The sequence below is a fragment of the Myiozetetes cayanensis genome, unplaced genomic scaffold (assembly GCF_022539395.1).
Source record: "Myiozetetes cayanensis isolate MyiCay16 unplaced genomic scaffold, myiCay2020 scf27, whole genome shotgun sequence".
In the NCBI taxonomy this organism is placed as follows: domain Eukaryota; kingdom Metazoa; phylum Chordata; class Aves; order Passeriformes; family Tyrannidae; genus Myiozetetes; species Myiozetetes cayanensis.
This window is the reverse complement of record NW_026087488.1, coordinates 5,689,596-5,716,797: the sequence shown is the minus strand read 5'-3', so window position 1 is coordinate 5,716,797 and position 27,202 is coordinate 5,689,596. Positions and strand designations below refer to the sequence as shown.

General features: G+C 58.4%; 1 protein-coding gene across 1 annotated transcript; it reads right to left on the bottom strand.

Moving 5' to 3' along the window:
* Positions 1-1,092: 1,092 nt before the first annotated feature.
* Positions 1,093-26,837, bottom strand: TMEM132E (transmembrane protein 132E). The gene is made up of 9 exons (XM_050321985.1): positions 26,631-26,837; positions 14,318-15,215; positions 13,278-13,418; positions 10,242-10,434; positions 9,911-10,054; positions 6,021-6,226; positions 5,185-5,464; positions 4,909-5,100; positions 1,093-4,370 (listed from the first exon to the last, which is right to left on the bottom strand). The coding sequence occupies exons 1-9, from the start codon at positions 26,701-26,703 to the stop codon at positions 3,342-3,344; spliced, it is 3,156 nt and encodes a 1,051-aa protein (XP_050177942.1). The 5' UTR covers positions 26,704-26,837; the 3' UTR covers positions 1,093-3,341.
* Between the last annotated feature and the right edge of the window lie 365 nt (positions 26,838-27,202).

Below are 27,202 nucleotides of genomic sequence, written 5' to 3'. Positions count from 1 at the left end.
TCTCTGGGGTCCTTTATCCTGTATGATGTCCCAACTGGATCATTCCTATGGGAAATAACCAAAATGGCAGTAGTAGGAGTGAAGAAGACCAGCTGGGGAAGGGACCAGACCCCATCAAGCCCCACCAGAGCCTTCACAGTGTTCCCATTTTCCTGCAGTTTGCCCCCAGTGTTTTGCCTGCTGCCTCCTGCTGCATTTGCTGACGGGCTTCAAGGGCATCAGGAGCCCAAATAAATTGGTGGTGAGCTGCTTCCCCAGTGCTCCTGATGCCCAGAGGGACCATTTGAGGGCTGGGATGGTGGGTGATGCTCAGGGGCAAGGGTGTGTGTATTTATGGAAGTTTGAATGTGCATCCACACACCCTTGCCCCTGAGCAAAGCCCTTTGCATTGATCCATACAGGGACTACACATGTACATCCTTTATATATATATATATATGCATATATATATAAAGAAATAAATATATATATGTGCACACTGATATTATAGATGCATATATATGTATAAGGTATAAATACATACATATGTATGAAGGATAAATATATACATATATAGATATCAATAAATAGATACCTATACAGCTGCAGAGAAGGGTTTGCTCTCTTCATTCAGACAGCAAAGCCACCCTGAGCAGGTTTCTTGCCCTTCCTGCTGGCCCTTACCCAGATCCAAGGGGAAGCAGCGATTCGGGAAGTGCCTGGATGGAGGTGCCTGGGGGTGCAGCTGGCAGGACATGAGCTGGGGGTGTGTGGGCACAGGAGCATCATCAGCCCCTGCAAACAGTGTGTGTTCCCCTGGGTGCTGCCCTCCCAAGGGCTCTTGGAGACCTGAGCTGGATCTGTCAGCTGAAATGGGAGGTGACAGGCTGGAAAACCTCTGCTGATGGTTGGTGTCAGACCTTGGGCCTGGCTACAACCCGGAGGAGGCGGTGGGCGAGCAGCCAGAAGAAGGGGGAAAAACCTGGCAGTGGCTCAGCTGCAGGGACACCCCACATCCAGACTGCCCGAGCTGCCTGATTCCTGTGGATGATCCCTGTTCCCCCCATCTCCCACCTTCACAGCTCCACAGACCAGGAATCAGGTGCCGCTGGGTCTTACTACAATTATAAAATTTTATTATAGCCTTTTCTTACCCTTCCCACCTCTTTTTCTTCCCCCTTTTTTTTTCTCCCCCCACAAATATTCATATATGTTAATTGAACGAGGAGGTTTGGCAGTTCCAAGCAGGGAAGTCAGCTGTGTTAATTTTCCTGCTCGGAGCCACTATCAGCTCAGCAGCTCGTTCAGCCAGACCTGGGTCCTTCAGATAACAGGGCACAGTTAAACCAACTAATGGCATCACCTTCCTGGCCTCTGAGCACGTCTCAATTCCCTCATACATACATATGTATATATAAAATCAGCATAGGGCTATCAGGTAAGTTTTAAGGCCACTCAGGGGGAGAAATTTTCAAAGCCTCAAAATTGATAAACTCTCTTTAAAGAGGCTTTTGAAACACCACACACCACCCTGGCCTGCTGCTCCCTGCTGGGGAAACTGAGGCACAGGGGCAGCAAGGATGGGGCTGCATCACTGGTCCCTGCCCCCATCTTTCATCAGGCTGCCCTGGAAGGGGGGGATTCAGGAGTGGGGAGCTCCAGATCCACAGCTTTGACCCCAAAATGCTCAGAGCTTAGGTGGGGGTCAAAGCTGAGCCCCCCAGGGCCCTGGCAGTGTATGTGTCCCCAGCAGACCCCACACCCACCAGGGCTGACCCCCAAACCACTGGAAGCCCCCACCCCGGGCACCCCAGCAGAGACAGGGCTGCAATGCCGCTTGGTTTAGGCTTTTTGTTTCGTTTTTTTTCTTTTCTGGTCTTTTATTTAAGAAAAAAAAAGAAAAAAAAAAAAGAAAAGAAAAAAAAAAAAAGAGACACAGTGGTGGGTAACTTCCAATCCAGAAATAATCCGCTGCCAGCCTCCACCTCCCCCTCCACTGGGGGACTCTGGGGGACTCCCTGTCCCCACAGGTGGGTGCCCATGGGACAACTGCACAGCCTGGGACCCCCAGCCCCACAGCCCTGGTCCCTGGGTGTCCCTGCAGGGGTGACCTGGCTGAGGATGCTCTGAGCTGGGAGAGGGGGTGGCCCTGGGCTGGGGGGACCTCTCAGGTGAGCCAGAGGGGCTGGGAGCTGCTGCCAGCGCGGGGTGACCAGGGAGGCGTTGGGTTATGGCAGTCAGAAGGCACCACAGAGGCTGAGCCTGGCTCCGGGCATCCCTGCTGGGCTGGCACTGTGGGAACTGGGCTGGCACTGGGAGATTCAGGGCAATTGGGGTTGTGGGTGCCTCCACCCAGGCCTGGCCCCCGGGGCAGTGGGAAGCCCCCACAGCAACTTCCAGTAGTGGAGCCGCATTCCAGAACTGGGGCGGGGGTCGGGGAAGAAACCAGTGGCTCGACCTGGAGGTCCCAGCAGGGCTGTTGGGTTGGGGGGTCCAGCACTGGCCCCACCACAGGGAACAGAGGGGCTGGCAGGCTCACAGGCAGCAAATTTGTTGGCCATCCCCAAACTGCCCCTGCCTGGGGACCACAGCCCTTCCCAGGCAGCAGGGGAGCGGGACAAGCCTGCATTTGGAGCTGGGACACAGCAGGCGATGGGGACAAAGGGACCCCAGACCTGTGGCCACTGGGCAACAGCCCCCCAGCAGCCACCCTCCCCTTTTGCCTCACTCACCCAGCATCACCCACAGCGTGGGCCAGCAAGCTCTGTGAGGGAGGGGACCCCCCCAAACACCCCAACAGCGACGGGGTGGCAAATCCCTGAACTGCCACTCACCTCCAAAATTGTGCAACTGAGTGCAGCAAAGGCGGGGGGGTGGCCTTCAGGAAGCCCCCACCAGCCACCCCTCTGCTGCACTCCCGAGGGGAGCGGGACATCTCCCCTCTTCCACCCCCTGCACAGCAGGACCTGCAGCACCATCCTGCCCGTTCACCACGGGACACGCGCACGCACCAAGGGTTTGACCCCATCCATCTCTGCCCTCTGCTCACCCCCTCCCTGCCCCTCACCCCCTGCAGGCTGGGTGGGTCACGTGTGTGCTGCTGCCTCCCCTGGGAAAACCAGTGGGTCAAGGGCAAGAAAAGCAAAAGACCCCCCGGGGGCGCCTTCCGACGGGGTGGGGACGTGAGATGTGCGGAAGAGGGAACGCGCAAGAGAGCCAAATTTTGGGTCTCCAGCCCCAGGGAAGCAGCTGGCGTGGTGTGGCGTGGCATGGCGTGGCGTGGCGTGGCACGGCGTGGCGTGGCGTGGCGTGGCACAGCGTGGCAGCCCCCTCCCTCCCGCCCCATCCCCTCTGCCCCTGCGTTAAGCGATCTCTTTGATTCTGCGGATGTAGTTGTGAAGCTCTTCGGGGTCTTGCAGCCCCATGTCCTGGCAGACCCACTCCAAGTCCTCCTCATCGGCGATGGGGATGGAGTTGTAGGCCAGCTCGTCGGAGGGCATTGTGGCGAAGGTGGTGAACTTCACCCGCTTCCGTTTGGAGGTGGGTGAGTTGAGGGGGTCCTCGCTCTGGTCCCGCGTGGAGCCCCCCGAGGAACCGTCCCCTCGGCCATGGACCTGGCTCTGCACGCTGGTCTGCGAGCTCCCACTGCTGTGGTGGTCCCCATGGCAGCAGGTCTGGACGTTTTCCAGGGGGTTCCCCGGGCTCTCGGGCTGCGGGGAGAGGTCATTGTGAGCCCGCAAGGGCTGCCCGTTGCCCAGGAAGACCCAGTGGTGGGAATGGTCCATGTTGGTCTGGCCTTCGGGCGGGATGCGTTTGTGCCGGTATTTCAGCACAAAGACAATGCAGTTGATGAGGAAGACCAAGATGGCCAGGCAGAAGACGCCCAGGAGGGCGTACATGCCTATTTCCAGGTCCGTCAGCCCCCGGGTCACCTGGACGAAGCCGGTGGGGATGGTGGGGAAGTCCTCGGTGGGATGAGACGCGCTGGACATCCTGCTGTCCTCGCTCGGGTTCGCCTTCCTCTCCACCTCTGCCCGCAGGGTGGTACTGGCCCCCGTCTCCCCCAGCCCCGGCTTGCTGGGCACGTGGTCATAGTCATAGGTCGGATCCTCCTCGGACCCGAAGTGGACCCGCACGGTGGCCAAGGCGGTGAAGAGGACGCTCTTGCGCTTGGTCTTCTGGCAGCTCTCGCAGATGACCAGCTCGGCCCGGAGCAGCTCCCCCGCGCCCTCGCTCTCCGCCACCACCAAGGGGAACGCCCGGTCCTGGGTCACCGAGACCACCTTCTCGTCCAGGCTGCTCACCACCAGGTTGTAGTCCTTGGGGTCGTAGAGGGAGAGCGGGGCCGTGGTGCCGTCGCTGTAGGAAATCCACAGGCTCAGGAGCGCTTCCTGCGGGACCAACACAGGCACCGGTTGCCCAGCAGGATGCCAGTCCCACCTGCACCCATTTGTCCATCCATCCACCCATCTCCCCTCTTTTGCATCCTTCTCTCTGTCCAATTCACCCTTTTCCCCTCCATTATCCATCCTACTCCTCCCAACCCTTACTTGTTTTTTCTCTTTAGCCTGTTCTTCCCTCCATGTTCCCCACACATGACCAAGACCACCCCAAATCCCAGCCCCAGAGGTGCCAGATGTGGCCACCAGAGCTGTGCTAGGAACTGTAGGGGATTTCATCCCTCTCCCTTTGTCCCCATGGTTATGTCCCACTCCCAGGCTGGGCAGGGTTGGATCACAGCTCTGTGGGAAGTTTTATGGGGCGCTTTGTGGATCACCAGTGTGTCAGGAGGACAGTGGGTGCTGTGGGGGCCTAAGCTGAGTGTGGACAGGATCTGACAGGGAGGAGGGGGTTGCAGATGGAGCCCTCACCCCACCCCAGCTTCCTCACCAGCCCCCCATAAGCCCAAATGCACCCCCCTGGCCTCACCTGCTTGAAGAAGCTGAGGGTCTGCTGCACGGACGTCCGGGCGATGATGGTGTGGCTGTTGCCAGGGCTGGGGTGGAGGGACAGCGAGAGGCTGGAGACCACCTGGGCCTTCAGGTCCGTGATGCTGACCTTCTCCTCCGCCACCGTCACCAGTGTCTCACCCAGCACCGCCTCCACCAGCGGGGACACGACCTGCAGGGGATGAAGGGTGCCTGTCACCACCTCCAGCCACCCCCAGCCAGGCTGGCAGAGGTGGGGGCAGGCGGCCGGGGGTACCTTGAAGAGCGTGGTGCCCGGCTCCCTCCCGGCCAGCGTGACACTGTCCACCAGGTGGGCCACCCGCGGGTCGTCCACGCGCATGAAGTCGCTGACCAGGTCGGTGACCTCCACCAGCCAGTCGGGCCCCAGCATGGTGACCACCTGCTCCGTGCCCTCCGCCGCCGTGGTGTGGAACTGGGTGAAGACCTGCAGCGTGGAGTGCTGGTACTGCAGGGCACAGCCCCGGCTCTGCTTCCGCTCCTCCTCGTCCTCCTCGTGCTCGCTGTCCCGCACCGACCTGTGGGACGACGGGGCAGTGAGTGGGGGGGTGCTGCCAAGCTCCCCACTGCCACAGCTCTCCAGCCCCACCCCTCAGGAAAGGACAGGGCTGGCCAAGCAAGACAAAATGACACCGAAAAAATGGTGGCTCCTGGCCAAAAGATGCCCATTGTCCACAAGGTACTCAAGGGCTTTAGCAGCGTGTGGTAGCGGGGTCACCAGCATCTCTGCCCCCTAACCAGCTGAGAGGTCAAGGTCTCCAGAGCTCAGACAAGGGTTAACTTTGGAGCTTGGCTGTTCCCAGTTTCATCCAGGGACACTTTGACCATTGCCAAAGAGGGATGTTCCCTACCAGCTCCAGCCTTTGATCAACCTCACTGTGAAATTTTCTTCCTTCCATACAAACACACAAACTTCCACAAGCTCCCACCTTTCCACTGAGGACCTCTGAGACACCTCTGGCTCCATCACCTTCAAAACCTCCTCACCAAGTAGCTGAGCAAAGCGACTGCCCCACTACCACCACCTCCACCTTGCCTTCTCCAGGCTGGACAGACCCCACAGACAGCACCCACCTCCTGTCCGGCAGGATGGGCACCCTCCAGCCCTTCACTTGGCTCAGCCGGGCATCGGAGAGCTCGATGTGCAGCGGCAGTTTGGGCACCCACACCGTCATCTCCAGCGGGGCCGAGAGGTGCTCGTAGGTGAAGGTGACCCGGGCGCTCATGGAGCCCCGCGACTCCTTCCCGCTGACAAAGACGTAGTCACAGCTGCTGGAAACCTGGGGGAGAAGGGAGGTGGGAGGGTTGCAGGGGTCCCACAGACACAGCAGAGGTCCTGGCGGGAGGCTGCCCAGACGATGGGAAGCGCTGGAGGAGCAGAATTTCACTGGCATGTATCCAGTTGATGGCAGCCCCAGGAGCAGGGATGCTTTCTCCTCCCCGAGGTCCCTGCTCAGAGACCCCCACACACCATGTCCATAATGCAAAGTGTCCCCTGACCCAGGCCCTCCTGACAGCCCTCACCCACTGCCAGCTCCTCTTGGTGCCTCAATTTCTCTTTGACTTCCACACTGAAGTGCACCTTTTTCCACACCTGAGCTAGAGGAACCCCATGGGTGCTTCACAGAGGTTGCAAATTCCTCATCCTGGACATTTGACCCAAGCCCTCCTCCACCAGAGGGCACAGGCAGCGAGCACAGACCAGCCACGTGCCCGCCCCACCAGTGCCTTGTCCCTGTCCCTCCTGCTCACCCCAGAGCGAGTTTCCTGCAGTCCATGCGAATCCTCATGTTCGTCTGCTCGCTCTTTCTCTTTTAATTCCCTTTTATGCAAATGCCATTAGTTAAATTCACTATAAAACAAATACATCCTGCAGGGGGTCACTCATTACCGACCGACTGAGCCAATTAAGGAGCTCAGAGGACACCGCAGCAGCATCACCCAGGCTTTCAGTTTAGGTCACCAGTCAACAGCTCCTTGCCAGTAATGGGGGCAGAAGACAACCAGGTGAAGGGGACTCCAACCTCCCATCTGCAGTGGCCTCATGGCCCGACCCTGACACCCTGTCCCATCCCTACACCATCAGGGATTGCATCTGAGTTGTTTCGTGCCAGGGAAAAACAGAACTCGTTTGCTCAGCCAGCAGCGCGGCCGCTCTCGGATGCGCTGAGCATCTCAACAGCACAGAAGGGCTGATTTCCAGCAAGCTGCTCTCCCACATGGATTCTCTGATGGCTGATAAGGGGTTGAGGCCACGCTGCATGGCAGCTGACAGCAGAGGTGACAGCATCCCTGTCTCTCTCCCCATCTATTCTCTGAGCACCTGTGGTCAACCAGATGCAGGAACTTTGCATTTCTGAGCCCACAGCAGGGCCTGACTTCTACAACAGCCCATGTTTTGGTTGCAGGAGCCCACCACAAGGTGCTCATGGTTCCCTGAGGCTGGGGGAGGAGGTAAGACTCTGGACCTGGGTTCTTCAGGACATCCCTGCTCTCTGGGCACAGGGAGGGGAAGTGCAATGCAGGAGGGTTTCTTTCTTGTCTTCCTATCAGAGATACCAGCTCAGCAAGTCTGAAAAGACAATCTCATCTCTGGCAAGGCAGTGTCTGAATAAAGATGAGCTCCCGGGTGAATCCCCCAGCAAAGGATGCTCTGGATATTGTGCTATTTATCACAATAAACACATTGGGCTGCTGCTTGCGCTACCCTGGCTACTAAACCCCCCGGCATCTTCTCCTGGGGACCACTTGCTTTGCAACTGAGGGGGTTGAAAGTACGACAACAAAAAAACCCCTGCACATCAGGCCTGTCCTGATGATGGAGTGACTGCAGATTAGCTTTTAAATGAAACCCACGCTTGTTCGGAGAAACTTCCCGGATCTGCAGCGAGGCGTCGGGAAGCGGGAGGCTGAGCTCTGCCTGGGCTCCCGGCCAAGACACCACTGGCTCTGCTTCTGTGGCCAGGAGCTCCCCCCTTGGCACGGCCTCAAGATGGGATTAAGGGGACACATGTTCTCCACGACCCTCAGGAGCCACCACGGCTGGTGGCACCCCATGTTTTCCAAGGGTCCTGGGGGTGGCTGTGGATGAGCAGGGTTCCTGAGGCTCAGTCCCACCAGGCTGGTTTGCTCCTGGTGAGTCCCCTGGGGGATGTGGATGGTGGGCTCCTGAGAAGGTTCACACACAGGTGAGGTTGAGCATCTCCCACTGAGCGTTGCTGGCAGCAGAGGTGACCCTTCCACTCCCTGCATGTCACTCAGCACCTGCAGAGCCCCCAAGGTCACCATGCAGGCAGGGAAGGGGCATTATCTCTACACTACCTTGAGTGATGATGTCCTTCTGTCTGGGCTGAGCATGGGCACCTTTGTCACCCCATGTCACCAGAGAAGGGGATGTAGATGACAACTCCCACCCATGCTGTCCCACCATCATTCACAGGCCCTGGAACCTCCACAGCCACAGTCCACACCAGATTCCCAGGGCAGATTCCCTCGTGTTACACATGAGAGCAACCACCACTGAGCCACAGTCAGCGTGGGGAGAAGCAGCTCTCCAGCCCTCCCTCATGTTAAATTATTTACAGTAACAGATAGCACATCCCACTCTGTAAGCTTTGATTTATGTAACAGGTTTATAGCCCTGACACCATAATCATACTCCCCAATCTCAGCAGGTAACTGAGAGCTCCCTCGGAAATGAGGCTCCAACACAAACACAAAATAATTCAGGAAGAAATCGCACGGGGCTCCGAGCGGGAGGTGAGCTGGGGCCGGAGGGCTGCTCCCTGCATTATTCATCCCGGCTCCTGTGCATGTGTCTGCTCCCCCCAGGTCTGGGGACAGTGTGTAAATAGATTTATGAGTAGAAAGGCAGCACATTAAACAGTTTAAGTGTCTTGGAGTCCATCCTGAAGTGTATTATTGCTCCAGTGTTTTATCACGCTGTGGAGGACTGGTCTCCATAAATTAGACCCAGTGCTGTAAATCCCACAGACCAGAGTTTTAGTCAAGAACTCGGGTAAACAGTTTGTGACACTACTTGTCACCCACCCACAGCCACAGACAGTTGGGGACAGCAAGTCCCAGCAGGGACAGGGCTCTCCCTGTCACTCCTGGCTCAGCTGGGGAAGCTGCTGGTGGCTGCTGGCAAAGAAGGGGAGAAGGGGTTGTGGTCTGGGGGACACAGAAGAGCCCAGAATCCCAGCTTGGCTCCGTGTCTCTGCCCAGCATGGTGGGGACATGGAAAGGGAGGAAGCGCTGGGGGCATGCAGGGAGAGGGGTGGGAGGTGTCTGGGAGAAGGTAATGATGTGTGGGGGTGGATGGATGGAAATGGTGGTAGAATGACATGGACAGGTGGGTAGATGGATACATTCAGGGATAGAAAAATGTATATGGATGAATGGGTGTGGTGATGGAAAAATTGGAGGATTTGAGGACCAACTGCTGCCTCGGTGGCGGGGGCTGGTGCGGGGGCACTCACTGCTGCTGCACAGTGAGCCTTTCACACTGGCCTCAGCAGCACCTCTCCCCTGCAGTCCATCTGGTTCCTCTCCCTCAATCCCCTTTTCCCTCTATCGTCCCCAACTGCCCAGCTCAACCCCAACACCTCACTGGGGACAGCCCCCAGCCCAGCATCCGATCCAAACAGGAGATAAATGTCATCCAGAGACCCAAGTGCAGCCACTGATGGGAACATGCAGCTTACACTGTGAGGCGACAATATTTCCCCTTATCAGCACTCAGTGCTGTGATAACCCATAGTTATTGCTGCTGCCTGGTGCCAGCCTGAGCAGCACTGCAGCATCCCACAGCTTCTCCGGGGACAGTGACAAAGTGTCTCATCCTTCTCCCGACAGATCCCAGGGAGAAGCATGCATGGACTGAAACCACTGAGGGGATGATGCTTGGGATGGCTGGGCATCCTATCTTGTGAGGGTCACAAGAGCCCCCTGCCCACACCCACCTTGATGATGTCTTCGTTGTTGGACTTGCACTCGACCATAGCCGAGACGTCCACGATGACGCCGCTCAGCTCGATGGCAATGACCTTCACGGGAATGGCCACCGTCCGCCCCGTCAGGATGGCTGTGTTGATGATCTCTGTGTCCTGGGGGTGGGACACAAAGGGGACCACCACATTAGAGGGCAGCAGCCTGTCCCCCCTTGGGGTCAGAGCCTGGGAGTGGGTGGGATGTATGGATGTGTAGGATGTCTGGATGGGCAGGTCCGAGATCCCTCAGGGGCACCTAAGCCCTCAAAGCAGATAACGAAGCAGAGGGCAGGACCCTGCTCACCATGGCCAGGGGCACGATGGCCCTGATGTCCCTCTGGATGACTGTCAGCTCCGTCACCACCTTCTCCAGGTCGGGCGGGGGGTTGCGGCCGCGGTAGTCGATGTGCCACATGATGCGGCGCGTCACCGACTGGCTGGTGAAGTTCTCCATCTCGAAATCCAGCTGCATGATCTCAGAGGAGTCATCCCCGTCCCTGGACAGGGCGACAGGAGGGGACACAGTGAGCTGGGTGTCACAGGATCAGTGCCGGGCAGTGCCCTGCATCCCCAGCAGGTCTCCTTGTTGTCCCCATGCCTGTCAAGGGGGGCTGCACTGCGGGTGCCACCATGATTCTGGCTCCCAAACCCAGCAGCCCTGACACCCAGCTCTGCCAGGGGCTGCTCTGACAGGAGCCTGCAGATTCCCATGAGACTCTTCCCACTAGGAGAGATAAATGTTTTTCACTGTCTCTCCCCAGCAGGAGAAAAACCTCGTCAGCTCCCCAAGGGCTGCTGGGTGATATATTATCACAGGGTGAGCGTGTGGCTACAGTCCCAGGGGACAGTGGGTGGTTGCAGGTGCTGTTCTCACCTCCCTGGCTCCCTTTTCCCAGCAGTGTGGCAGGATTTACTGCCCTGGGCTGCTCCTGCCTGCACACTCATTTCCCACAGGTCAGACCCCGAGTGTCCCACACCCAACGGGCTCAGGGATGGCAGATAAGTCTCTATAGAAGGCTCAGTCCAAGCTGTGGACTTTACAGCCCCTTCCAGCTGGATCACATGGGGAAACTGAGGCACAAGAAAAAGAGGTTCAACCACAAACAGCAGATGGGACAGTGCTGGGACTCAGGGCAGGGCTGTCCCCCAGCCTGTGAGGGCAGCCATGGGGATGGGGGAGGTAGATGGGACCACCAGGGAATAACGGGCCTGAAACCAACAGCTCATCGAACACACAAAAATTAATGCCACTGCTGAGGACAGAAGGACATGGAGCTTATGGACAGGGATTGAACTCTGGGGCATCCAGAGGCAGGATAGGATAGAGGGGGTGCACTGCCAAACCCTGCACACAGTGCCAGTCTCATGGGATAAGCTGCTGTCCCTCTGCATTGTGGCTTGGACAGACTGATGGCTACAGCATGAATTAAAAACTCTTACACTCCACTCCTATGAGCAAATCCCCACTGAGGTGATCCTGCCTCCCATCTCTGCCTCAAACCTGCAAACTTATTGGGAGGAATTGGAACACTATGTGTTCCCCAAGTCAAAATTCTGCATTGCTCCCCAAAAATAGAACGTCCTCGGGGGACACACTGGAGCCCCCACAAACCACAGCACCAGCAAAAGCTCCCCAGAGCTGGGTGGGGGGAGAGGGGAGGAAAAGTGAAATCACTGTGGAAGGGGAAGCCAGGACTGGCTCCACTCTCATCTCACAGCGCAGCAGCCACTGAGAAGATCCCATCGATCTGGGGATGCAGGATACAGTCGGGTTTGATCAATATCTAATGAGTGAAAGGGAGCAGAGAAAGAGGAGAGCAAGAAGCTGGAGCTGCTCCAGGCCACGGCAAGCCCTGATCCCTGATCTCACAGCAGCGATGATGGGCTCTGCAGTGGAGCTGGTGAGGTCCTCGCTGTGCCCCCAAGGCAGGTAGGGGGGTGCAAGGGGAATAGCCAAAGGCCTCCTGGTCTGAAGAAGGGGATTTGGCTGCTCACTCTCCCTCCAAGGCAGAAGTGTTAAACACAGCCAGGAAGAGCCAGGTTCAGAGGCAAAGCAGGGCTGCAGCTTCACGCCAGAGGTGGTCCAGCGCTGGAACTCCTCACCATGGGGTGCCCAGAGGCGTCCCAGGAGCCCTCAGGGGGCCAGCCCCCATCTTCTGCCTTCACCAAGCATCATCTGCCCTCAGCCACGGCAGAGACAAGAGCCAGGCTGCCCAGACTGGGGGGATAATTCAGGATGCAGCTGCTGGGGTGCAAAACATCCCGAATTGCCCATTATCACCCCAAAGCTCAGGGCTCTCACCCCCTCCCTGCACTGCCAGCCCTGCCAAAAGCCCCCAGAGCCCCGGCAAAACAAACACCTCTGTTTGCACAGCCCGGAGGGCAACACAGCTTTGAGTCATTCATACTCTCCATTCCGTTAATATTTGATGGAGTTGTTTGTCTAAAAGGTGATTGTAATCACTTTAAATTCCTCCTCCGTCTCTAACCTTTGCAGGCTGATTTGAAGCAGCGGTGGCAGCAGGAGAGGGGGAAGGGGGAGAGGATCTTGCTGCCGGCAGCTCCGGTATCCCAGTGCTGTGCAGGAATGCTGGGGTGGGTGTGCAGAGGACAGGGGGTCTCGTGGCTCTGGGGACACTCCAATATCAGCCACAGGGCCATGGGCTGGGATGCTGTGGGGTAGAGGAAAATCCACCCTCTGGATAAGCCCGTTGGAAGGGGTGCTGCAGAGAGCTTTGGAGGTCACATTTGGAGCAGTCAGAGCTGAGGATCTTTCTGCAAGAGCCCGTGCCCAGCTTTGCTCAGTGTCAGGGTGGGGGGCAAAGATATGGGGAGATATGGATATGTTCCTGCCCCAGAGGGCTGGAACAGCTTTAGCACATTAACTTGCTTTAACCCTGCTCCTGGAGACACTCCTGTCCCTTTTCCTAAAGGCACAGTGATGGAGATATCACAGCCTGGGAATGACTGGTTTTCAGCACTTCAGAATCTTTCCTGCTGGTGTTTTTGACCCCATGCCCACCCCCTGTTCTTGCCTGCTGTGTCCTGCCAGTCCCATGTCTCTCCTTCTCCAGGCTGAGCAGCCTCTGGGTTTTCAACTTGGCTCTGTGAGTCCTCTCTCCTTCAGATCGTTCCCATTTACATCCCCTGGGTTCTCCTCAACTGACCTGAGCCTTTTCCAGAGCCCCAGGAATGGGCTCATACTGAGCAGAGCAGAACTGCCCTGTCTCAGCTGCTGATCTGGTTTGTGCTCCCATTCCAACACTCATCCATCACCTCATGGTTCAGATGGGACCTTGCCTGGGGACTGCTCCCTTTCCCCCAGAGGTGAATCCCTTACCTGGGACCGGCACCATCCACCCTGGACACGTCGACGGTGGCCGTGGAGTGTTTGCCACCTGTCAGCAGCTCCGAGCTCACCAGCCACTGCCCACTCCTCGACTTGGTGCTGAGCAGGTTGACACCTTTCTTGGCCTTCACCCTGCAGAGAGCAACAGTCAGGGCTGGACCCTCACCCCGAACACCCCTGGATCCCTCTGGACACCCTGTCATAGGCACAGGAGGATTTTTTGCCCCAATCCCTCCTGGCTGTCAGAAACATCATCCAGGCTGGCAGCAATCCCGTAGGCCTGAGCCCACCCCAGCTTCCATTTTTCAGAGTATTTTGTTCCTCCCATCACTCCTCCAGCGGGAATTTGGTCTCCCAAGGCTGCCCCTGTGGGACTGTGCATGCCCAGGGTGAAGGACAGAAGAGCCTGGAGCGCTGCATCCCCATGCCAGGAGCTTGCTGCTGGTCCAGAGGTCACAAGGACACTTGTAAATGCCCTTTGAAGAGATGTGGCCAGGGCTTGTATCCCCCATCTTTAGGGTCATGCAGCAAGTGGTATCCTCCTACACACCTCCCCACACTGGGGTGCTTTGCACCCACTGCCCCATTCTGCTCCCACCTGGTTCTGGGCAGGATAAGGGGACACAAGAAGCCTCCTCTCACTCCACAGCAGCCCCATGGTCATACCATACCTTGTCCCCAAAGTGGTTGTGAATAAACCCACATCTGCTGGCAGAATCCCAGTGCAACTGGGAACACTGGGAGAGCAAAGGCAGCAGTCCATAGTGCCAGTGCAGAGATGGAAACCCTGGATGGACAGTCATTCTCTCTAAGAAGCTCACACTGCAAAAGCCCCAAAACTGCAAAACCACATGCCTGCTGATCCCCTGGCCTCTCTCACCTTCCCAAAGCCCTGCCAGGCCTGGTGCAGCACCCAGCAGGTCCCATAAACACCGTATGCCCTCCCCACCCTCTCCCTTCTGCCTAGATGAAACAACCCCTCCTCGGAAAGGCGGCTGCTCCCGGCGTGGGGGCAGCCCCAGGGCTTTTACCTGAGCGTGAAATGCTCCACCGTGGAGTTGGACATCAGGTAGAGGAGGATGCTCAGCACCTCTCCCGGCTTGAGGGGCTTGTCGGGCAGGCGGATGAAGACGTTGCCGTCCAGCCGGTGCTCCTGCATGGGCTGGCCGGGCGGGGGCTGCAGGAGGCTGACGCTGCCGATGCGCAGCAGCGGGTGCTGTGTGGGACCCTCGGTCCTGGCCCCCCCGGCCCCGCGGCGCGGGACCGTGTCCCCAAGGCACTGGCCGGCCCCGTCGGGGGCGTGCAGGGTGTAGTACAGCTCGGCCTGCTGGCTCTCGCCCGGCACCTCCAGGCTCTCGGGGCTCTTCCTCCTGCCCAGCGGCACGGCCGAGGGGCCGAACCAGGCGTGGGGCAGCTCGGCCTGCACCAGGCACATGGCCAGGCTGCCCCGCAGCCGGCACGAGCTCTTGATCTCCCGGGCGTCGCGGAAGGCGTGGAGCCGCACGCAGGGCAGCCGGTCCGTGACGTCGAAGTCGTCCCAGTCCCGGCCGGCCACGTAGAAGAGCACTTGGACCACGGGCTGGCTGGCCACCAGCCGGGGCTGGATGATGAAGGCGCGCACCTTCCAGTTGACGGTGAGGCGGTCGGGGACCTCCAGGGTGCTGGAGGGCTGCAGGTGCTCCTTGGGCAGCACCAGCCCCGTGCTGAAGGGCCCCAGGGTGACGTTGAGGACAGGCAGCTCCTTGGTCTGGAAGACGACGAAGGGCTCGGAGCGCTGCAGGGGGGCGCTGCCGTTGCCCGCCAGGCTGGCTCCCACCTCCTTGAGGAAGAAGGCCAAGCGGGTGTTGGACAGGCGGTAGCTCACGGGCAGCAGGATGGCACCGGGGGGCTCAGTGGGCTCAGGGCTGGGCACTGGCCCCTTGGCATGGGCTGCAAAGGGGATGGAGAGAGCGGGTTAGTGTGGGGCACCCCCCTCCAGAACAGCTCCTGAGCAGGGAAAACAGATCCAGGCAGGAGTGGTGCAGCCCTGCAGCACAAAGGAGATGGAGCTTCAGCCCTCGCAGCCCTCATAAGGGCATCAAGAGCCTGGCTGGGTTTCTGTCCTGCAAACCAAAAATGCAGAAGACCCCCCCAGGACCTCGAGCATGGTTGTGCCTCCTGACGGGTGGCACCAGCCTCACCAAACCCTCCCTTGGCATGGAATGGGGTGTCCAGCGAGGAGGGATGCTCAGGGGCTGCCCAAGGCTGGGCCAGGGTGTGTTGAAGCCACACCCAGCCTTGTACTGTCCCTGGGGAGCCCAGCGCTGGTCACCCACCCTGGCACCCATGCCAAGGCACTGGCTGAAACAGCACAGACCCACCTGCAGAAACAGGGAATAACTGGCTTCATTCCTGCTTCCAAACCCAGAAGTTTCTCCAGAGGCTCGTTAGCAACAGCCCCTCAGAGGGAGCCAGTTATCCCACTGCCATGGCCAGCAAGTAGGGAGAAAACCCACGGAGATGTTCCTGCTAAAGCCGATCCCGCGAGGGGCGGCTGGTGCGGAGCCGGCCGACGGCATGTGCTGTGCTGGCAGCCGCGGGAGCCTGGAAGACATCTCAAGGTCTTTGCATTCTCCACCGGCTGCCAGAAATTCCCAGGAGGCCTGGGTAACCCCCCCGACTCCCCTCGGCTCTCCGCCAGCCCCCCGCAAGCCCCGCTCCCATCGCTGATTGCAACCGCTCCCAAGCGGCTCCCGAGCGGCGGAGCCCAAATTACCCGTGTCAAACAGCAGGGAAAGGTGCGGATGTGACGGCTCGGCTCCCGGGAATGACTCAGCCCCCTTCCTGACAGGGGCTTTGGAGCGTGCCAGGACCCTGAGGCATTTTCCAGCCAGGGAGAGTGGCCTCAGACAAGCTCCCCAGGGCTGAAGGGGACCCAGGAACCCCCAGCCCACTCTCTGCTGCAGGGCACAGGGGGGTTAAGCAGCTTAGAGGGCTCATAAAAGGATTAGCTCTTGATATGGGACAGGCAGCATCCACAGCTACATCTCCTGGGATGAAAATTGTCCAAGAGCCAGGTGGAGAATTCCCCTGGGCTGGGTGAATGCTGGGGGGACACACTGCCAGCACCTCCGTGTTGGCACCACCATGGGCACAGCTCCAGCCTCTGTCACCCCATCCCTCTTGCCTTATCTGTTTTCCATCTCCCAGAGAGCCAGGAGCTGCAGGAGAGGTGCTGAGCCTGGGAAAACACCCACGGGTGCCCCTTTGATCAGGAATAACCAGTAGCAAGGAGTTTTCTGCTCCTCTGCCTCACAGAGGTTGTTTTCTGGTGCAAAACATGAAGGTTTGCATCCTCCCTGCCCTCCCCAACAACTAGGAATTTTTTCCAAGGCATGAGATTATCTGTAGAAAAGGATCCACCAGCTGGAGCAGCATGAGTGGGACAGCTTGGGTGAGGTACCAGCAGGACCAATGGAGGCACAGATAGCAGGGGCTTTGTTCAACACACTCACTGAAACAGCATCAGTCTCTATCCCTTAAAAACTCCTGGGGTTTGTGGAAGGATCAGGTCATTTCACAAAGGAAACCCACACAAAACCCAACCAACTCAACGCCCAGAATGGCCCCAAGCAAAACCTACCCTTGGGGTGGTGCAAAATGCCTGGAGTCACCACCTGTCCCTTGAGTAGGGGACATGAGGACCTCTGTGTGACCCCCTGGCGACACCAGGCACCTGTGACGAGGGGCAACCACTGTCACCCCCCACAGCTGGGCTTGGCTGCAGTTTGCCTTGTGGCAGAGACCCCCAGAAAGCAGCTGCTTCCTCCCTGCCACGGGGATTCTCTGATGGCCAACGAGGGTTGCGCGCTGCCCCTCTCAAACACGTGCTGGGCACCCTGCTCGACTCGGACACGGCGTTGTGGTGCCAAACCCTGCTGGGATGGGTTTCACCAAGCCCAGCACCCTGGCCATGCCAGATGGGGCAAGGGACGGGGGACAAGCTGGGATGGAGATTAATGGGCTGGCCATGATTAGTTCAGCGCCGGCGGATTGCCGGCACCCAGAGAAGCGATTTCCTCCCGCAGACAGGATGCATTTAAACGATGCTATAATATGTTGCTGGGAGGGGGACAGGGACGGCGCCTCCGTTCCTGGGCCATAAACTCATCCTGCCAGGAGAAGGTCTAACCCAGCCTGGGGTGGGTGCCAAGATGGGGGAATCATAGCCCAGCCCAGCCCAAGCCTCTGCACCAGGGTGGTGAGGGAAGGAGAAGGGAGGCAGGAGATGCATGGACGTATGGATGCAGCTGCTGGCTACATAGCAAGGAAAAAAAGGTGGATAGGGATACGTACACCAACAGAGAGAATGGAGGGTGCAGGGATGGATTGAAGGAGAGAGGTGGGTCAGAAATAGCTGGACAGCCAGAGAATAGCTCTAGGATGAGGGAGAAGAGGTGATGGATGGAAGAATGTACGGATAGAAGGATGGATGGAGAGCATAATGGCTCAGGAGAAGGGAGGAAGGGAAGGAAGGGAAAGAAGCTCAAAAGATGGAAGAAAGATGGATAGAAGGAAGGAAATAGGAAGGATGGACAGACAAGCAAGACAGCTCAGGAGACTCCAGTCCCCACACCACTGTCCCTGGACCCTGCCCTGGTTTCAAGCCAGCCCCGGAAGGGAAGGTGGCTCTCATGTCCCCCCTCTGGCTGGGTTTGGGGGGATAGAAGGGTTAAGCCCTGCTCTGCAGCCCCACTGCTGCTGCAGTTAACGGGATTTGCAGCACCTGACCTGCATTCCGGGTTTATTAGGCCGGCGCAGAGGGGACCATATGGTCCTTCCACCCTTGCAGCTCAGCACTGCAAGCCAAAAAGCAGCTCTCCGTGCCTGGCCAGCCTCTGACTGGCCTGGGGGCTTCTCAGACCTCCCGGGCTGAGGAGCCACTCCAGCCCCACAGCGGGATGGGACGAGCCTCCCGTGTGCCCAATCCCTCCCACCCCACAGCAGCCCATGGGAAGCTGGGTTGACCTGCAAACCCACAGCAGGGAGAGGGAGGGGAGAGGGAGATGTAAACACACAACTGCTGGTGACCCCCTTGTTGAGCCCCCACATCTGCCCAGCCAGATGTGCCCTGCACCGGCCGCAGACACACGGCCAGATGGGCCAAGCTGCTCTGCCCGCCCGGGAGGGCACGTGGGGACAGTGGCAGCCCCCTCCAGCCCTGCCTTAAGATCCAGATGACCCTCCCCAGGCCGAGGGGTCTCGCTGCTGCAGAAAGCAGCACCAAAAGCCCCTGTTTTGGTGCTCAGCAGGGCCCCACTATGGGGGTTTGGTCACCACCGTGCCCCCTCCTGATCCATATCCCTGCTCAGGGACGCAGGGTCAGGCAGACTGACAGACACATGGGAAAGGAGGCTGAAGCACAGACTGGACGCAGCTATGGCTGGAGGGGAACACCAGCTCATTCTCCTTCCCTTGTTGCCCTGAATCCCCAGAAAGCAGGGCACGGGGGGAGTTCGGCCCCTCCATCCTGCCCCCACTGCAGCCTCATCAGATCCATCCCTGCTCCCACCTGTTATCCCAAGGCTGAAGACCCTCCTCTTCTTCCCCTTATCCAGAACTGATAGCCAGTGCTGAGCCCCAGCTTAGCCCCAGCCCCAGCTGTCTGCCATAGGGATCGCTTTAGCCACGCTCCAGGGGGGATCTTTATCCTGGCTTATCCTGTGGGACACAGCGGGGGGCTCCCGTAGTATATCCCCACTTATGAGGGGAAAAACAAACAGGAAAACCACTGGAGAAGACGGAGGGAAGGTTTGAGGTCATGCCAGGAGGGTTAAAACCTCTCCTGGTGATCACAGGCGGCACTGGGGGCTCAGTGAATCAATGGACAGGATGCAGCCCTGAGGGAGATGCCGAAATACCAGCGATGTGAGACACCAGTCCAAGCTCTCCTGGCCCCTGCCAGGCCATTGCTGGGCTTCCATGGTGCTCCCAGCTTGGAGCAAACCGGAGAGTTGTCCATAAAGCAGTGACTTAAGCTGACATGGGGATAAAACCCTCCCTAAATACACGGGGAGGGATGGCAGGGAGTGTGTTACCATCCCTAGCAGAGGGATCCACGCTGGATTCCAGCCCAGCTCAGGATGCCTTTGGAGAGGTTTTGGTGTACACCAGTCCCTGTGATTCCTGACCACAGGATGAAAAGGCCAGTGGGATTTCATCAGTGATCCAAGACCCTGGTCATGGGCCCTGGGACCCTGCAAACCTCAGCCCAGGGCACAGCCACCATCTCTGGTTCTCTGCAAACACAGGCAAAGGATGCTGCTGCTCCCAGCCACAGGGACTGCCAGCAATGCCAGGGCCACCAGTGCTCCCACCTTCTCCAGATCCACAGGGCCACATCTGGAGCTCCAAGGGATGTCCTACACCTGGATGTTCCACTCCTGGATGCTCCAGTTAGAGGCAGCCCAATCTCCCAGGGAATGGTCAGGCTCACATGACGTCTCCCCACCTGTCCTGGGAACAGGCACTGCACCCATCCCTTCCCCTCCTCACCCCACAGCACCAATCCCTGATGCGCTACACTCCCACCAAGTGGGGTCAGCACCTCCAAACACCCTAAAAAGCAATAAAAAGTGGAAACAGAAGCCTCCATGTCTCCACTTCCACTCAAAACTCAGTCAGCCCCAACACAAACCCTACTCCACTGCACACTCCCAGGGAAAAAAAAAGCCAGAAATAAAGTACAAGCCAAAATTAGACAATACAGGCAGGCCCCTCGTGGAAACCTTTGATATGTTACCTGCAGCCCGAGCCTTGAAAATTGTTTTTGGTGACATAAAAGACAACAAGCTCTCCCTTCCCTCCGATGCACCGAGAGCCTCCATCTCCAGTCCCAGCTAATTGGAACTCAATTAAGTGAATAATTGCTACAAACATGAAATTACCTTCCCCAGGCGTGTGGCAGTGAGATACCCCAGCTGTGGCTGCGGCAAGGGCGGGATGCAGGGATGCTCCAGGCCCCTGGCTCTGCCCATGGATACAGCAGTGATGGGGTGACAGGGCTGGGAATCCCCATGGTACCAAGGACAGAGTAGTTAAACTGGTCCAGGCTTCCCAAAATCAGCCTGGGGTAGGAACTGAGTGGGTGGTTGGCCAGGATATGTGTCTCGAGTCTTCCTGTGAGCAGCAGTGCTGGCTCAAGAGTGGATTCCCTGGTGTCTAATACAGGGTTGTGCTAATGCCTGGTGGGCACTGCCAGATTCTCCTTTCTTTTAGGTCTTCCTCCCAAAGGCCCAGCCTGGATTCTCCATCACCAGGAGCAGTAAAATGCTGTAACACTGGTGGGACTCAGTCCAAGGCCAGCACACAGCCTGTATTTGGGGACCAGAAGCAAAAGAGACCCGTCCCAGCACCACAACAGGCTGTAGTGCCAAGGTACGAACTTCCCCCAGGAAATTAATAAGAGGGAATAAACAGAAAAATAAAAAAAAAGCAAGGGACCTAAAGGAATAAATAAATATGGCCTAAATGGGATGTGCTGTGCAGAGGCACAGCCTGCCATAAATTCCCAGAGCCAGCAAGGCTTTTACGTGGCAGCTACTTTAGAGCAATTTCCACAAATCACGGCAAGGGACAGGCTGGGGGACGGGGAGGAGAAGGTCTTTACAGAGGAGGAAGAAAAATGAAGAAATTAATTAAAAGTGGGGGGGAAAAAAGGGACAGGGAAGTGGCTGACTATGAATATCTACAGGGTTGCCCAGGGGCTCCGAAAGGCAGTGGGAGGGGAGCTACTCTGGGATAAAGTGGGCAGCCCCTGAGCCCTCAGTATGTGCTGCGGTGGGTCCTGGGCTGGGTGACCCCCATGCCAGGTTCTCCCCATGCTGGGAGCTGGGAACAGCCCACCAGCAGCATGTGGGCACAGGTGATTTCCCCAGATAACCCCCCTGGGGAGCCAAAAGTGGGAGGACTGGCAGGGGAGTGCCCTGAAGGGTGGCCTGGGGGAGTAGGAACAGGGACAGCAGCCCCCGAGGGAGAAGCCCCCAGCATCAGTGCTGGGGCAGAGGCAATGCAATGGCACTCCCATGTGTATTGTTCAGACCATCCTTGTTCCCTCTCCCTCCTCTCCCACCACGGCCAGGAGCAGGAATATCCTCCCAGCACCCTCCAAATCTGAACACTGAACATGCCCCCCCAGGCTGTGCCCCGCCTACTGCCAGCCCAGGCTGTGCCAAGCAACACGTTTCAGACTGATTAGACACTGATTAATTTATTTCCCCCTGGTGACGTGTGTCAGGCTGCGTTCGGAGCCGGATTCAACTCCAGAGGCACCCAAGGAACGCGAGGAGCCACAGATAAACCTAGCCTCAGCCCTCAGCAACCAGGACCGGGAGCCAGCAGCAGCATCAAATCCCCAGCAGTCCCAAAAGCAGGGCTGGGAACAGGTACCAGCTCATGACTTTGCCACCCAGCATCAACCAGGCACGGCTGGAACACATCCCCTCCCTTCCCGCCGGTACCTGAGCGCATCCAACAGCCGCACCGAGCTGGCAGCGGCCGGTATTGCATTTTCAATCTTAAATTTATCTTCCAGGGGGAAAACACGAAAAGCTTTTCCTCAAAGCAAAATAAATTCAAAATTAATTCGTTCTCAAGTTTTGCCAGTCCTGGGGAAGAAGCTCAGCCCATTTCATCAGGGAAAAACCTGCCCCTGTAACTCCTGCAGGGGCCGGGAGGTGACAGCACAGCCAGCAGGGGCACAGCCACCCCAGCAGCACCTGCTTGGGCTTCTTCCAGAGCTGGTGAGAAAGCAGGGATGGCAAATATTATCCAATGGCTTCATCAGAGGACTGTGAATTGCCTTGTTGATGATGTCCCCCCAGGAGGCCAGAGTAGCGGTGAGGCTCAGCACCCAGCCAGGGTGAGGGATGTGAGCCCCAGGGATGTGGGAGTGGCAACAGGTCAGGCAACAGCTTAGGGAAGTGAAGGGAGTGGTCCCCAGGAGAGCCACATCCTGAGGAACAACCTCTGCATCCCAAACCTGGGACATTTGCAGGAAAAGTGACAGCCTGTAAATCCACCAGCTCGGCTGGTGCTTTCCCAGGGTGGGGATCACTGGGCCACCATCAAATGTGGCTGGAAGACCCTGTGTCTCCCAGTTTGCAAGGAAAGTGAGCTCCAACCTCTTTTCCTCTTGGCAAGGGGCACCAGGACCTGCCTCGCTTCACCCCATTGAACCATTTCTCTTCCTGCCATCGCACACGGACAAACTCCCCAGGGGAGGCCCCGTCCCACAGGCACCACTGGGGTCCCCAGCCCCGTCACAGCGTGTCCCACCCCAGGAGCAGCCACCTCCCTCCCCGCCCAGGGGGGCTGCTCATTAGCAGAGCCATGTATTTAATAATAAAAGGTTCTGATTAGATTAGCAAGAGTGACCTTTTCCAGATGGATGGGATGCTCGTACGGCGGCAGCGACAGGCGCCACGCGGGAGGGGAACACCCCGGCAGCTCAGCGACTCCTCCGCACGCCCAGCACGGGCTGTGCTGGCCAGGCAATTGCAGCAGCCAAAAAAAAAACCAATCAGGTTGTGCTGTCTAAGCATCCCTTCCCTCACCCATCATCTGCCCAGGATGATGCCACATGCTGCTGACTACCCCCACAGCACGGGATGGAGCTGGGATGTGCTGCTGGAATGTTGGGGATGCTCTGCAGGGATCCCCGGCCGTGTTGGTTTTTCCTTTTTTTCCTTTTTTATAAGATGCAGAGAAGCTGGAAGAGGAACCTCAGCAGCCAGTCATGGTGGAGTGATTTAAATAGTAGCACTTAAAAAAAAACCCACTCAAAATAGCCAGGTTTTCAAAAATTGCTGAGCAATCCCCAGTCAGGGGGTTGCTGCCACCCCATACCCTGTCTCAGTTTCACCCAGTGTGCACACACAGAAGGACAGGCCTGGATGAGGGTATCGAGGTGCCTTGAAATTCCCAGAACCAAGTCCTGCAACTGCTGCTCACCAAAATCTTTGCTCAGAGCACTTCCATCATGCTACCAATAGCATCCTTAATCCTTCTCCCTTTCCTCAACAACACCGAGAGGACAAAAGGGGTAGAAGAAAAGACAATTTCCCAGTGAGGTGTCCAACTTCACACTGCTGTGTCCCAGGACATCCAGCTGAGATTTAAGGTATTGGGGTTGAGGGAAGATGGACTGGGCCCTGGGGTCATGCAAGGACACAGTGGAGCCAAGAGGGGTGTCCTTGCATGTCCCTCTTTTCTGCAGCACCAAAGGTAAAACTTGTGCCGGATTTAACCCATCTCAGAGGCCGGATCCTGTCCTCTCACCTGCCTGCCAGGGTGAGGAAAGATCCTATTGCCCCTTCACTGCTCCTGGATGGAGCCAGGGGTGCTCAGCTGCTTTGACCCCATCAGCATGGCCAGGGTGGGAGCTGTTAAACGAGCAAACACCAGGTGTATGTTCTCAGTGTACATTCCCAGTGTGTGTTCCTGGTTCGGGTGTTAAATGAGCAAACGTCGGGTGTGTGTTCCCGGTTCGACAGCGAGTTATGGCACATCTCCACCTGCTGGTCTGAAAGCCCCTGAGCTGGGAGATGCTCAGAGGAAAAGGGGATGGGGGTTGGCATGTACCCCCCTGCCAGGGCTGGGGTGCATTGGCTGGAGACCCCAGCAGGGATGGAGCCACGAACCATCTCCAGTATCATCCTTCACCACCAGCCCCATGCCTGGGACTTGCCTGTGGTGGGAGCAAGCAATGGGATACATAGGAAGAGTGGCACAGCCCCATCCCCGTCGGCAGTGGGATGGAGGTGCCGGGGCTGTGGGATCCAGTGCAGGACCCCAAGCCTGCCCTGCATGCTGGGACAGATGCTGAATAACCCCAGAAACCTGGACCACTGCACCCCTGGACCTCTGCCACCAGGCAGGCACTGCTTTGGGCGAGGGGAAACTGAGGCACACTGTGGGGACAAGGCTCAGCAGGGAGCAGGGAGAAGATGCAGGAGCCCAGGCTCAGCCCATGGACAGCACAAGTCCTTCCACAAACCCGTGGGTAAATCCCCCTGTGCCGCATCCCAACAGGTCCCAACAGCTCCGCAGCACAACTGTGCTGAGCAGACACCACCGGCATCCCCCACCACCCCACAACCCAGGGATCTGTGTGTCCATCCCTCCATCCATCCCGTGAGCCCTTCGGGCCACCCTGGGGCCATCCCACCCCGGAGATGCCAAAAAAAAAAACCCTTTCTGTAAGCAGCTGATCTGGGGCCTCGGCCAAGCGGCTCCCGGGGCCGGCAGGGGAGCGCAGCAGGACGGAGGCTGGCACGAAGGGCTGCTCTTAAATAAAGAACAAGGGAAAAGGGAATAAAATACTCCAAGCAGGAGAGCAGGGTGCTGCTTCACCGCCGGCTGACCCCGCTGCCAGCCTGAGAGATTTGTTAGAAACGCTGGAGAATTAGGAGCTCTCAGCTTCTTTTTCCGGCTTCCCCCCCAAGACCTTTATTTTTCCAGGAAAGGCCAAAGCGGTGAGGGCAGCTGCGCATCCTGAAAAGAGCCTAAAAACTCCCGGCAGAGGCTCCTCTCTCCACCGGCACAGGCATCCCCCCATGGCAGCACGACCAGCCCTGGCACAGGCCACCCTCGCCCACCTCACCCCGGCATCGCTGCCACGGGGACCCCCCAGCCCAGGGGCCACGTTCTGCCCTGGCCTAAACCCAAGGCCTGACCCACCGGGCTCGTGGTGTCCCAGCAGCAACTGGGGGATCAGAAATGCCCCCAGGAGGGGATGGGGAGCAGGGAGCCACATCCTGCCCCTGCACCAGAGGCCGTTCCTGATGGATCGTCGCGTGCACAGGGATATTCCCCACAGCCGACAGCCGCCCTCGGCAGCACCGCCGACCCAGACAGTTGGATCTTATCCAGGCAAATTGGGGAGCGGGAGATCCCACTTCCCCACCAGCTGCCAGCCCCCTGCCTGCAGACTCCTGACGTGGTGGTCCCAAGAGAAGGGAAGCTCTGCCAGCAAATCCTGCGGGGGCAGCACTCCAGGAAACAATCAGTCTCGGGGTACAGGGGGGAAGCATCTGCCCCCCCAAAAGGATGCTATGTAAAGTTGTGGCTTGACAGCCTGGAGATCTCTACTCCTCTGCCTGGGTCAGAATTTCCAGGCTGGAAACCCCCTGCCAGCTCCCTGCAATGCTCCCAACATCCCCCCTTCTCTTTACTTCACCGCTATGGGTGAGCAGCTCCCCAGGCTCCTCAAAGACCCTCAGGGGCTGCAGATGCCGAGAAAGCCCTGCCTGAGCCCCAGAAGTGCCTTGGCCACGGGCTGCCGGTGCGACATGGAGCCAGGCACGGTCCAGGGATCCCCTCCAGCTCCTGGGGGGATCGTTTGAGCTGGGCAGCACAGTCCCCAGGACACTCTGAGCCTGAGGTCAGAGCCAAGCTGACAGGAGGGGTCTGGGTTACCCCCCCCAACCACTGCAAGCAGCCCCCCTGCTCTCTGCTTGGCCAAGCTGGCTGGTGGGGAGAGCAGCTTCGGCTGGGGCATCTGTGGGGCTTGGTTTTAAATGGAAAGCATCCACAGAAATCGTTCGTGGAAACCACATCCCTCGGGGTGCATGACCCCTCTTTGGCCTGGCTCGCCAATAAAAGCCCCCAGCAGCAGGTGCTGGCGTCCCCGGGGCTGTCACCAGGGCAGGCCAGGATGTCACGGCAGCTCGGCCATGGCACGGCAGTGATTTGGATGCAACTCAGGGCAAGTGGGTGCAGGCAGGGGGGGCCCCCAAAACCCATCGGTGGGGGCATCAGAAAGAGAGGGATGGCAGGGCTGCACCCCCATCCCCTACATCCCAAAATGATGCCACCTCGGCAGAGCTTGCCCAGCAACTCAGCGCAGACTGGGAAAGTGTCTGGGTGCGGGTCCGGGGGATAAGCGAGTGGATAATAGCGGATAAAGCCCCTGATCCTCCCGCTAAAGCAGCTCTGCATTAAGGAGACAAGGGGCAGGGGGGCTGGGGAGGGGAGGGCACAGCCCCCTCGCCCCATGTGTCCCCCTGCCACCCCGCTCCCTGCCCCGGCACACAAACAAGCCCTCGGCAAGCGCTCGCAAGCACAAGCTGTCATTTTATTAAGCCAGGAATAAACTCTAATCTTCACCCATTTCGCTTTGGCGGGGGAAGGGGGGGGCACAGAGAACCAGGGGAGGGGGTGGCTGTCGAGAGGGGGTCCCAGCCGGGCGCAGAGGGGCAGGGGCTGCCCCTGGCGGGGGCAGATGGTGCAAACCTCCCTCCCGTGTTGCAGACAGACATATAACATATATATTGCCCCCCCAGCTCCCCCGGCGCCAGCACTTACCGGGGAGCAGCAGGGAGCAGAGGCAGCAGAGCAGCGCGGCCGGCCCGGGGAGCATCTTCTCCGGAGAGGCCATTGCAAGGTGGGGGGCACCCAAAAAACCGGTGGGGGCCCGTGGCAAAAAAAAAAAAAAAAAAAAAGAAAAACAACAACAAAAGGAATCCAGACCAAGCACCAAAAAAACCGCAGAAATCCCCTAAATCCAACCACGTGCGAGCCGGGAGCAGCAGCCAACGGTGGAATTTGGGGAGGGGAACCGGTTCAGGTTGGGGGGTGCTCGACTTTGCCCCCCCGCTCAGCGAGCAGAGCACCCCATCTCCGGTCCCCCACCCCTCCCCATCCCGCACCCCAAACCTGCCGCAACCCCCCCCCAGTGCCTGCAGGGCGGCCGGGGGAGCGCCCAGCCGGCGGGGGCGGGTCCCCCTCCTCTTCCTCCTCCTCTTCCTCCTCGGGAGCCGGCAGCGGGGGGAGAAGAGCACGTGTAACCCCCTCCCGGGGAAAAAAACAGCACCGATGTGCTGATGGAGGATGATGCTGCAGGGTGCGGGTCGCCAGCCCCTCTGCACAAGAATAAA